The sequence below is a fragment of the Oratosquilla oratoria genome, chromosome 12, assembly GCF_046742065.1.
Source record: "Oratosquilla oratoria isolate Oo_2021 chromosome 12, ASM4674206v1, whole genome shotgun sequence".
Classification (NCBI taxonomy): Eukaryota; Metazoa; Arthropoda; class Malacostraca; order Stomatopoda; family Squillidae; genus Oratosquilla; species Oratosquilla oratoria.
Genome location: NC_134788.1, coordinates 27,656,501 through 27,669,000, shown reverse-complemented (window position 1 = coordinate 27,669,000; position 12,500 = coordinate 27,656,501). Strand labels below are relative to the sequence as shown.

The following is a 12,500-nucleotide window of genomic DNA, read 5'->3' as shown; positions in this document are numbered from 1 at the left end:
TCCTGAAGAAGGACTTCGAGTTCCCGAAGAGGGACTTCGAGTTCCCGAAGAAGGACTTCGAGCTCCTGAAGAAGGACTTCGAGTTCCCGAAGAAGGACTTCGAGTTCCCGAAGAGGGACTTCGAGTTCCCGAAGAAGGACTTCGAGTTCCCGAAGAAGGACTTCGAGTTCCCGAAGAAGGACTTCGAGTTCCTGAAGAAGGACTTCGAGTTCCCGAAGAAGGACTTCGAGTTCCCGAAGAAGGACTTCGAGTTCCCGAAGAAGGACTTCGAGTTCCCGAAGAAGGACTTCGAGTTCCCGAAGAAGGACTTCGAGTTCCCGAAGAAGGACTTCGAACTCCTGAAGAAAGACCTCGAACGCCTTTGAAGGATACGCAGGATTTCTTTCCACTCCTGGTGGTGCTGTGAAAAAAAAAATCGACAAGAAAGTTTTTGGTTCAAAACTTAGTTCCGCCTCCAAATGTTTATAATTATTTACATTCATATACATACACATACACGTAAAAATGCATACATGTGTACATACATATAAGTACCTCATATATATATATATATATATATATATATATATATATATATATATAAATATATATGTTATTTCTATGTTTTATAAAGCCTACAGGAACAATAATAAAAGGTAGAAATATATAACTATGTCATTTTCGCCTTCACCTTAGAAAACTAAGATAGACCATAATAGAATGTTCTATTGATAAAATATTATAGAAAATAGAATATAACCAACATTTACTTTATTCTTATCTAATAATTTATTAATTTATTTGTTTATTTATGTGTTATTTTTTCAAAATTCAAATTCCCATTTACATCACGTCACGCTGACGCCAATCAAAACAAGACGTCATCGAATAATGACGTCACTATTCGATGACACTATCAAATAATGACGTCACCGTTACTGTGTGTGTGCATGTATGTGAATGTGCACATGTGCTTGTCTAAGCAAAACCTAAACGCACACATACACATAAACACCATATATATATATATGTATATATATATATATATATATATATATACACATATATATATATATATATATATATATATATATATATATATATATATATATATATACATACATATATATATATATATATATATACATATATATATGTGTATGTATATATACATATGCCCCTTTAATTCGTAGAAACTTAAATCTTGCTTTTATTTAGTTCATAGAATTATATATATTTAATGTTTCTTAAATCATATTCTTAATATTCGAAAGGATATTAGGATACATACCTTTTAAAGTTTTCACAAACTATGACCAAAACTAATGACGTCATGAATAAGCAGGGCTGACGTCATGTCGTCGCTTTCGTAATCTGGCAGGGTTACCAACCTTACCAACTTCCTTCCCCTTTGCGTCGTGGACTGCCATGCTGAGGTACCAGAGTACGGTGCCTTCCCCTTTCTCCTCCTCCTCCTCTTCCTCCTTCTCCTCTTCTTCCTCCTCTTGTCAAGTGAGAACAAGTTCTACTGAAGGAAGAGGAGGAAGAGGAGGAGGAAGAAGAGGTAGAGGAGGAGGTAGAGGAAAAGGAGAAGGAATAGGAGGATAAGGAAGAGGAAGAGGAGGAGGAGGAATAGGAGGAGAAGGAAGAAAAGGAGGAGAAGTAGCATGAGGAGGAAGAGGGGGAGGAGGAGAAGAAGGAAGAGGAAAAGGAAGAGGAAGATGAGTAAGAGAAGGAGGGGAGAAGGAATAGGAGGAGGAGGTGGACGAAGAGGAGGAGGAGGAAGAGGAGGAGGAGGAAGAGGAGAAGGAAGAGGAGAAGGAAGAGGAAGAGGAGGAAGAGGAGGAGGAGGTGGACGAAGAGGAAAAGGAGGAGGAGGAGGAGGAGGAGGAGGGAGAGGAAGAGGAGGAAGAAGAGGAGGACGAAGAGGAAAAAGAGGAGGAGGAAGAAGAGGAAGAGGAGGGGGAGGAGGAAGAGAAGGAGGACGAAGAGGAGGAGGAAGAGGAGATGATGGATCATTTGAGCGATACTTTTTTATTATTTTTCTGAAATTCACGAAACATTATGAAACATCACGAAACCAAAAGAGATCGTTCAGGTTTTTTTTTTTCTCGTGACGATGTACGTACATAGCATATGTACACATGTGTACATATATTGTGTACACACACAATCTTTTCAATAAGTTCTGTTGATGTTCGGGTCATAAGGTCTACGGGAATGTTATCTAATCTATCAATATCAACCTTATTGAAGCTTTGGACATTTTTTCAAAATAGATACTTGAATTCTCATATCTATAGCTCTGAATATATTCAAACATACCAACAAAAGGTCACAAAGTTATATTTCTGGTGCCCATTCTTTCAAAAATATGATTTCTTTTAGCCCAGAAGGCAACAGAAATAAAAATGTCGACATCCTGTGTTTTGAAAACGACAGCGAGCGTTTGATGAATATTACAAAACATTCCCTCACCCACGCATGTTCCAACACGTAAACAAATCGGACACTTTTATATCATCTATATTCTATAGGTCTCTTTCGGTTTTATTAGTATATAAAACGACGATGATAAGAATTCATATTTTTCCTCTTAGACCAAAAACAAAATATAATCGATTTTGTCGCTTTACAGTGACTTGCGATGTCAACAGCCTATTCTTTTATCCTGTTGATTATTGTGGACAAATAGATCTGACCCATACTTTGACAGAAGTGTATATGTTTATTTGTATATGTGTATGTACATGTGTGTAGCACATATATATATATATCTTTTCTATGTTACGCACTAATGTGCGGTCGTCTGGATGCAGATTTCTGAGTAGAGTACTGAAGAGATCGTTTCTACTGACGAAACTATAGACTTCATATGCCAACGCTTGTACCACCCGGAACAGAAAATCGCAATTCCAGAGAATACACTTCGCCTGGCCTGCTATTACAGACATGCACCAAAGAAGTTCCCTTCTACGGGCCCGATGGCATCAACATGTACGTGCAATGTGACGGCGTCGCCATGGGATCACCTCTGGGAGTGTTCTTCGCCCAACTTTTATATGGGTCATATCGAAGAAGAGATATTCTGGCAGCAGCACCATCCAAAACCAGAAATCTATGCAAGATACGTGGACGATATTTCCATCAGTGGCAACACAGAAGAAGAAGAAGTCGTGAAGTTAATTTCCAAGTTCAAAACAAATTCCTGTCTCAACTTCACCCACGAGATAGAACAACACAGCAAGCTCCCTTTCCTCGACATTTTGGTCTGTCGTGAAGCCGCTTCCTTTTCTACGGAAGTTTATACCAAATCCACCAATCTCGGATTTTGCCTTAACGGTGCAGGCGAGTGTCCTGAGCGGTATCGACGCAGCGTCATCAACGCCTTCGTCAAAAGAGCCCTCACCCACTGCTCAACATGGACCGTCAAGGACGCAGAGCTCAAGAGAATAACCCAGCTTCTCAGCAACAACAATTACCCCATCCAAGAAATAGATAGTGTTATCCGGCATCGACTGAACACCTTTATGCACCAACAAGAACAACAGACAGTTACACAAAACATAAAACTCTTTTACAGTGCTACTATGTCTTCAGTCTACAAGGATGACGAGAAAACCATCAAAAATATAATTTATAAGACTGTCACACCCACCGACCCTTCTTCAAAAATCGACCTCGTCATCTACTACAAAACAAGAAGGACATCCAAGTTAGTAGTCAAGAATAGCTGCCTCCCTAAGACAAGTGAAATGCAGGAGGTGAACGTCGTGTACCAACATACTTGCTCGAGTGGTGACTGCAGTCGCCTAAATTCTCGGTACATTGGCGTCACCACTACAACACTGTCTAAGAGAATTTCAGCACATCTGCAGGACGGCGCCATAAGAAGACACTACTTGTACGAGCATGGACTAACACTTAAGAGACACCATATGGAAGGCACCACCGCCATCATTGAAAGAAACAATGACACCAGAAGACTTAAGATGACAGAAGCGGTGCTAATTTACAATCAAAAACCCGCTATTAATATACAGCAGCAATCTGAAACGTCGTTACCAACGAGAAGACAGAGGATGCACCCCGCGCGCTGATTGGCGGGCGGACGTTTGGGCACTCCGCTCTCCGCCGATATATACCGCCACACGATCAAACCGCGTCATTCTCTGTCAACAATTCAACCAGACAACACCTCCTGAAGATGGCTAATTAGAGCCGAAAGACGTCTAGAGGAAAACACCATGGACTTCAGTACTCTACTCAGAAATCTGCATCCAGACGACCGCACATTAGTGCGTAACATAGAAAAGATATTCTATAAACAGAATAATGCTATCTCAGCTGTTGACTTTAACAACACATGCATTATTAACGGCCTACTTCCAATATATATATATATATATATATATATATATATATATATATATATATATATATATATAAATATATATATATATATATATAAATATATATATATATATATATATATATGTATGTACACATGTACACTCACGCACGTACACGTACTGTACACACATGTCCATATCTTAACTAACTTGACCTAACTTGACCCCTGAGCCTGGTTAACAGTTCATATGAGGGTCACGATCGTTCAAAGTTCATTTCAAGACACGAACTAAGAGCTCTGATTGGCTGAATTCAAAAAGGGGCGGAGCTTGAGGGAGGAGATAAGCCCTGATTGGATGGATGTTAAAAGGGCGGAGCTTGAGGGAGGAGATAAGCCCTGATTGGATGGATGTTAAAAGGGCGGATCCTAAGAAGAGGATGTAAACACTGATTAATTGGATCCAAAAAGGGGGTGGATTCTAAAGGATAAGTTGAGTCCTGATTGGCTGGATCCTAAAAGGGGCGTGTGCTTGGAAGAAGAGCTGAGACCCTGATTGGCTGAATCCAAATGGAGGTGGAGCCTAAGAAGAAGAACTTAACCCTTATTGGCTGGACCCATATACGGGGGGTGTCCAAATAAAATGAGGTGAGCCCTGATTGGCTGGATCCAAAAGGGGGCGGGGCCTGTGTGCAAACTTAAATGAAATGGACAGAAACTATAGATAATCCCTTACATTAATTATTATATCTTTAATCTATATGATTGCCCTCAGTTGATTCTATTTACACCACGTTAAGGAAGAGAGAGAGATAGATAGATAGATAGATAGATAGATAGATAGAGAGAGAGAGAGAGAGAGAGAGAGAGAGAGAGAGAGAGAGAGAGAGAGAGTGAGAGAGTGAGAGAGATAGAGAGAGAGAGGGAGGGAGGGAGGGAACATATTCCAATCTCACCATCAACCCCTCCTCCTCCTCCTCCTCCTCCTCTTCCTCCTCCTCCTCTTCCTCCTCCTCCTCTTCCTCCTCAACCTCTTCCTCCTCCTTTTCATTCTCTTCTTCCTTCTCCTACTCCTCTTCGTTTTTCTTCATCTCCTCCTTCTCCTCCTCTTCCTCCATCTTCTCTTCTTTCTCCTCCTTCTCTTCCTCCTCCTTCCTCCTTTTCCCTCCCCTCCTTCTTCTCCTCCTTCTCCTTATTTTCTTTCTCCTCCTCCTCCTCTTCCTCGTCTTCCTCCATCTCTTCTTCCTCCTCCTTTTCCTTCTCCTTCTCTTCTTTCTCCTCCTCCTCTTCCTTCTCCTCCTCTTCCTCCTCTTTTTCCTTCTCCTACTCCTTCTCCTTCTATTCTTCTTCCTCCTCCTCCTCCTCCTCCTCCTCTCCCTGTTCAACACAACCTCCCCTCCCACTCCCACTCCAACTCCCTCCCACTCCCTCCACAGCTGTTTGGACCTTCACGAGATGGCTAGCTACAGACTTCCACGACAGCTGGTCGAAGGAAGACCAGCTGGACGATCTGCTGGAACTTGTAGCTGGTAGATAAGGAGGTGAGTAGACAGAGTGGGGGTAGATGGTGTACAAAGGGGAACCAGCTGTGTGTGCGTGTGTGTGTGTACGTGTGTGCGTATATGTGTACGTGCGTGTGTGCGTGTTTGTATGCATGTGTGTGATTCACCACCATGACATTGGATCACGTGTTGGACTCGAGATCGACAGCTTGTACCATCCTGGATGAGAGCTCAGATCTCATGTACATATCCCATCTCTTTGCCCACGAGAGTTGGGGTGCCGGCTCGCAGTGCAGTGATGATGAATTTATTCCATCCCTGGGCAGGAATCGAACTCGGACCGCTGGGTTAGTGGTTGCGAACGGTACCACTGCGCCATCGAGCCGTGTGTGTGTGTGTGTGTGTGTGTGTGTGTGTGTGTGTGTGTGTGTGTGTGTGTGTGTGTGTGTGTGTGTGTGTGTGTGTGTGTGTGTGTGTGTGTGTGTGTGTGTGTGTGTGTGTGTGTGTGTGTGTGTGTGTGTGCGTGTGTGTGTATGTGTTTCATAACCGTGTGGTCACAAGTTCGAATCCTGTGATATCGAAGTCAGTGCACTCAGGGCAAAGGTAGTGGTTTGATGATGGTAATTATGATGATGATGATGATGATGATGATGATGATGATGATGATGATGATGATGATGATGATGATGATGATGATGATGATGATGATGATGATGATGTCACAACCAGAAATTAATCTAGATTCTGTTTTATATTCATATGAAAATTTAACACCATCCTTCATGAATAAGCCAATCAGAGCTCAAAGCGCGAAAAGTGGGTGGAGCTTATTTTGTATTCTGACCAATCATAGACCAAAACGTGGAGAAGGGTGGGGCATCATACGAAAATCGACCATACAAAGGATTACAATAAATGAAAATCAAACAGACAAATGATAACAAAACAAAAACAAATAATATAAAATAAATTATAATCATTACAGCATCTTGCTTAGGTGTTTATCTAAATGATTCTTAAAGCTTCGAACTGAACTACATTGCACTACCTGTGCAGGAAGTTTATTCCATTCATTAACTACACGGTTGGCAAAGTTGTTTCTACCCACTTCCAAATTGAATCTATTTCCGGACAGTTTGAGACCATTGTTTCTTGTCTGATTCTCATTCAGTGTGAAAATTTTGTCACTTTTGATGTTGTCAATTCCCTTTAAAATCTTAAAGACCTGTAACAAGTCACTCTGAGTCTACACTTTTATTTAGGGAAAACAGATTCATATGTTTTAGTCGATTTTCGTATGATTTATTATTGATATTTGGAATCAGTTTTGTGGCTCGCCGTTGTACTTTTTCCAGTCTGTCAATGTCTTTAATGAGATTCGGTGACCATACGGAAACAGCATATTCCAAATGTGGACGAACTAACGATTTATATAGCTTGTTAATGAGTGATGGACTTTTGAAATCAAAATATCGCGCAATCAGTCATAAAATCTTATTGGCTTTCTCAGAGGCTGAAATACACTGCTTGGATGATTTGAGGTCGTTACTGATAATTATGCCGAGATCTTTTTCACTATCCACTTTTGTTAACGAATTTCCAAATAACTTGTAATCGTACTTACTTTTTTTTTTTACCTATGTGCATTACCTTGCATTTACTTGTGTTAAATTTCATTAGCCACTTTTCAGACCATTGCTGTAATTTATGTAAATCTTCTTGAATATCTAATTGGTTTAAGTGATCATTTGCCATTCCGCACATTTTTGTATCATCACCAAATATGGAAACAGTAGGTTTTAGTCCATAGTCTATGTCATTTATATATACTATGAATAGAAGTGGCCCAAGAACGGAACCCGAAGGAACTCCACTTGTAACATTTTTCCATCTAGAAGTTTTTCCATTTCAAACAACTCTCTGTTTTCGACCATTCAACCAATTACTAGTCCGACCTAATAGGCTACCACTTATTCCGTGTAAAGCTGACTTAGTAAGTAGTCTTTCGTATGGGACGGTATCAAAAACTTTTGCAAAGTCTAGATCTATTAAATCTATGTTGTTTCTTTTGTCATAATTCGAGATGACTGTGTTGTAGAATTCGAGTTAGTCACGCAAGAACGTTTCCGTCTGAAACCATGCTGGCTATCATTTATCAAACGGTTACTTTCTAAATGATGTTCGATAGCATCTCTGATAATAGTTTCCATTATTTTTCCTACGATTGAAGTCAAACTTATAGGCCTATAGTTATTTGGCTTCTTTTTGTCACCTTTTTTGAATATGGGGGTAACGTTAGCTAGCTTCCATTCTCTTGGGACATCTCCGGATATGATGGATTTCTTGAAAATAATTTCTAATGGAACAACAATCTCATTTTTCATTACCTTTAAGATTCTTGGATGCCAACCGTCAGGACCTGGTGTTTTATTAGCTTTGAGTCTATATATACACCTTTTAATTTTTTCTTTTGTTATATTTACCGTGGTGAGTAAGTTTACCCTAGACTTTTCACAGGTTTCAGTTTGGAGTTCACTTTGAGGTGTTTCGTTTACCGAATGTAAGCGTTGGTGATGATGGGTGGAGCTTAGGATATCGACCAATCAGGTGGCATAGCGTTTGTGGTGGGCGGGGCCTATTTGTAATATCTATAATACATATCTTTTTAACCCATGTCAGAGAGATTGGGACACGAATTCAGACGCCCCCAGAGACCAAGAGACCCTTCTTCAGGAGAAGAAGAACAGAGGACCTTCCTGTAGAAGTAGTTGACGAGGGAGTCATGATCATTTGGAAACTACGCCTTTTATCTGCGGTAGTTCTAACTACTGCAGGAGGAGGCCTGTGTAGAGCAGATGAAAGAGGTACGTTGTTTCAAATAACTTGATATAAATCGACTGCCGGCATCACAACTTGGTAAGCGTGTCCGCGAACAGATATTGGTGGGTTTCACAGTCAATGTTCGTTAGTAAGCTTACTAATGTGGGTTGGTTGGTTTTTATGCAAAAGTTTGTTATTATGAAATATATATATGTATAATACATGTACATATACATATATATATAAATGTACATATACATATACATATACATACACATATACATATACATACACATATACATACACATACACATATACATATACACATATACATGTACATGTACATATACATATACATATACACATACATATACATATACATATAGTTGTACATATACATATACATATACATATACATATATATATATACATATACATATATATATACATATACATATAACATATACATATAACACATATACATATGCATATACATATACATATACATATACATATACATATACATATACATATACATGTACATGTACAGTATATACATATACATGTACAGTGCATATACATATACATATACATATACATATACATATAGTTGTACATATACATATACATATACATATACATATATATATATACATATAGATATACATATACATATACATACATATATACATATACATATACATATACATATATATACATATACATATACATATACATATAAATATACATATACATATACATATACATATGCATATACATATACATATACATATACATATGCATATACATATTTATATACGTATATAAATAGATGTACATATACACATACATATTCATATACGTATACATATTGATTTATATATACACATACATACATATACGTATATATATACATACATACACATATACATATATACATGCATACACGTATACATATACACATATATACATATCCACAAACATGTATACACAGCTCATACATATATTCATATGTTTATATTCTTATATATACTTATGTATATTCATTGTATCCTAAACAGCTTCAGTGGTCTTCATAAATCGGCATTTTCGTCCTAAGTCGGAATTTTACCGACTTAGCAATACGGAGGACCTTCCTGACGAAGTAGACAGAAGACCTCAGCCCTCTGGAACCCCAAAGAAGGAACTCTCCCTCGGAGTCGGTTCGAGTCCTGAAACTGACGTGAGAAGGACGTCAGGAATCGGGTTCTCCGCTTCCCAAGAGACGGAGGACGGAGGTGACGTCACGAAGGACGGAAATGACGTCACAAACACCCGAGGTGACGTTCCGAAGACAGGAAGTGACGTCACAGAGGTAGAGAGTGACGTCACGAAGAATGGGAGTGACGTCACAGAGATAGAGAGTGACGTCACGAAGGAAGATAATGACGTCACAAACACCCGCGGTGACGTCACGAAGAACGGGATTGACGTCACAAAAAGAGGAAGTGACGTCACGGAGAATGGAAATGACGTCATGACCCGAAAGGAGAGGAGGCGGAAGCTTCTGAGAGGGAAGTCTCCTTCTTGGGTCTTCGGGTCTTCCCTACGTCAGGAGCCTCGTGCAGGAGGAGGAAGAGGAGGAGGAGGAGGAGGAAGAGGAGGAGGAGGAGGAGGAAGAAGAGGTCTGTGGAGTGAAGCTCCTGAGGGCCCTGGTGCCCTTGTGGCAGTTAGGGAGAGCTCGATGACCTCTCCTTCAGGAAGAACCGACGTCCTCCTCGAAGGCGATCCCTTCGAGGCCGACCTTCGAGGCGGTAGTGGGCGTGAGGAAGTCCTTAGTGTGGGCGGGATAAGGTACAGACGCCCAAGGGAGGTGGGGGAGGTGGGTGGAGGAGGGTCAGGATTTGGAGGAGGATTTGGAGGAGGAAGTGGAGGAGGAGGTGGAGGTGGAGGAGGAGGTGGAGGTGGAGGAGGAGGTGGTAACGGTGGGTTTGGCAGTGGTGGAGGATTTGGTGGTGGGAGTGGTGGTGGTGGATTTGGTGGTGGTGGTGGCGGTGGTGGAGTAGGTGGAATGGGTGGAAGTGGATTTGCCCCCGGGTTCGGGTTTGGTGGATTACCGTTTAGTCCCCTTTACGGGTTTGGTGGACTTACTGGCTTTGGTGGAATGGGTGGTGGAGTGGGCGGTAATGGTAACAAGCGTGTTGGTGGAAGTGGAGGTGGAAGCGGAGGTGGAGGTGGAGGTGGAGGTGGAGGTGGAGGAGGAATTGGAGGTGGAGGAGGAATTGGAAGTGGAGGAGGAATTGGAAGTGGAGGTGGAAGTGGAAGTGGAGGAGGAATTGGAAGTGGAGGTGGAATTGGAAGTGGAGGTGGAGGAAGATATGGAGGAAGAATTGGAGGTGGAGGAGGAATTGGAGGTGGAGGAGGAATTGGAAGTGGAGGTGGAGGAATATATGGAGGAAGAATTGGAGGTGGAGGAGGAATTGGAGGTGGAGGAGGAATTGGAAGTGGAGGAGGAATTGGAAGTGGAGGTGGAGGAAGATATGGAGGAAGAATTGGAGGTGGAGGAGGAATTGGAAGTGGAGGAGGAATTGGAGGTGGAGGAGGAATTGGAAGTGGAGGTGGAATTGGAAGTGGAGGTGAAGGAAGATATAGAGGTGGAACTGGAAGTAGAGGAAGAATTGGAAGTGGAGGAGGAATTGGAAGTGGAGGTGGAATTGGAAGTGGAGGAAGATATGGAGGAGGAATTGGAAGTGGAGGAGGAATTGGAAGTGGAGGTGGAGGAAGATATGGAGGAGGAATTGGAAGTGGAGGAGGAATTGGAAGTGGAGGTGGAGGAAGATATGGAGGAGGAATTGGAAGTGGAGGAGGAAGTGGAGGTGGAGGAGGAAGTGGAGGAGGAATTGGAATTGGAGGACAAATTGGAAGTGGAGGAGGAATTGGAAGTGGATTCGGTGGTGGTGGAGATGGAGGACGAATTGGAAGTGGATTTGGTGGTGGTGGAGGAGGAGGAGGAAGTGGAGGGGGAATTGGAAGTGGAGGAGGAATGGGAAGTGGATTCGGTGGTGGTGGTGGAGGAGGAGGTGGAGGAGGTGGTGGTGGAGGTGGATTCGGCGGTGGTTTTGGTGGTGGATTTGGTGGTGGTAGTGGTGGTGGAATGAGTAATGATGATAGTAATCAAATTTATCTTAGCCATGACATTTCCCTGATGAATCCCTTTGTCAGGGGGAACACGCCCTGCTGGGTCACTCAGTGCGTCTATGACGTCAGAAGACCCGGAGGGGCGATCAGCTGCAGGGGAAGGCGCTTGAGACGAACTCTGGGGGAAGTTCCTCGTGAACGAGTCTTAGGACCTTCAGGAATCGCGCGAGGTTCCCAGGAAGAACTCGGAACTTCTAGGTTATCAGCCAAAGGTCTTCGAGAGGTCGTCGGACTTCGAGAGCCAACGACAGGACTTCGAGAAGACGCAGGACTTCGACGAAAACCCGAAGTCCCGAGTCTTCCCGAAGAGATAGGTTCCCCAGTTTCGGAGACGAAGGATCTTCGAGGAGGAGAACTCAGACCCTTGAAGTCTCCAGGAAAGAGTCTTGACAAGGAGACAGTTTCTCCAGTTCCTGTGACGAAGGAACTTCGTGAAGAACTACTACAGTCCATAGCGAGAGGACTTAGCCACCCAGTTATGAGAAGTCCAAGAAAGGCTCTGGGGCTTGTAAAGGCTCAAAAGAAGAGCCAACGCCAAGAACCTGATCTCCTGGTACTAAAAACGGAAGAACTTCCTCCTCAGGAGGTCGAGTCTCTTGTGTCCTCACTAGGGGGCGGAGAAGAGGTTAAGGACGTAGCGAGGTTAGATCGAGACTTAAGCAGGGAGGTCA

General features: G+C 42.1%; 2 protein-coding genes across 3 annotated transcripts in view; both read left to right on the top strand.

The window, feature by feature from the left end:
- Window positions 1-569, top strand: part of LOC143030632 (uncharacterized) — a 5,279-nt gene extending 4,710 nt beyond the window's left edge. For both annotated transcript variants that reach the window (XM_076193797.1, XM_076193799.1), the window contains exon 2: window positions 1-569. This exon is cut by the window's left edge and continues 700 nt beyond it. The gene's annotated coding sequence lies outside the window, so the exon portion shown is untranslated.
- A 5,153-nt stretch (window positions 570-5,722) lies between these two features.
- The window catches only part of LOC143031144 (uncharacterized), a 7,634-nt gene continuing 856 nt past the window's right edge, over window positions 5,723-12,500 (top strand). The window contains exons 1-3 of the mRNA XM_076194638.1: window positions 5,723-5,871; window positions 8,512-8,696; window positions 9,714-12,500. The exon at window positions 9,714-12,500 is cut by the window's right edge and continues 856 nt beyond it. Coding sequence (XP_076050753.1) covers window positions 8,615-8,696; window positions 9,714-12,500 — 2,869 coding nt within the window. The 5' untranslated portion in view covers window positions 5,723-5,871; window positions 8,512-8,614. The remainder of the gene's footprint in view (window positions 5,872-8,511; window positions 8,697-9,713) is intronic.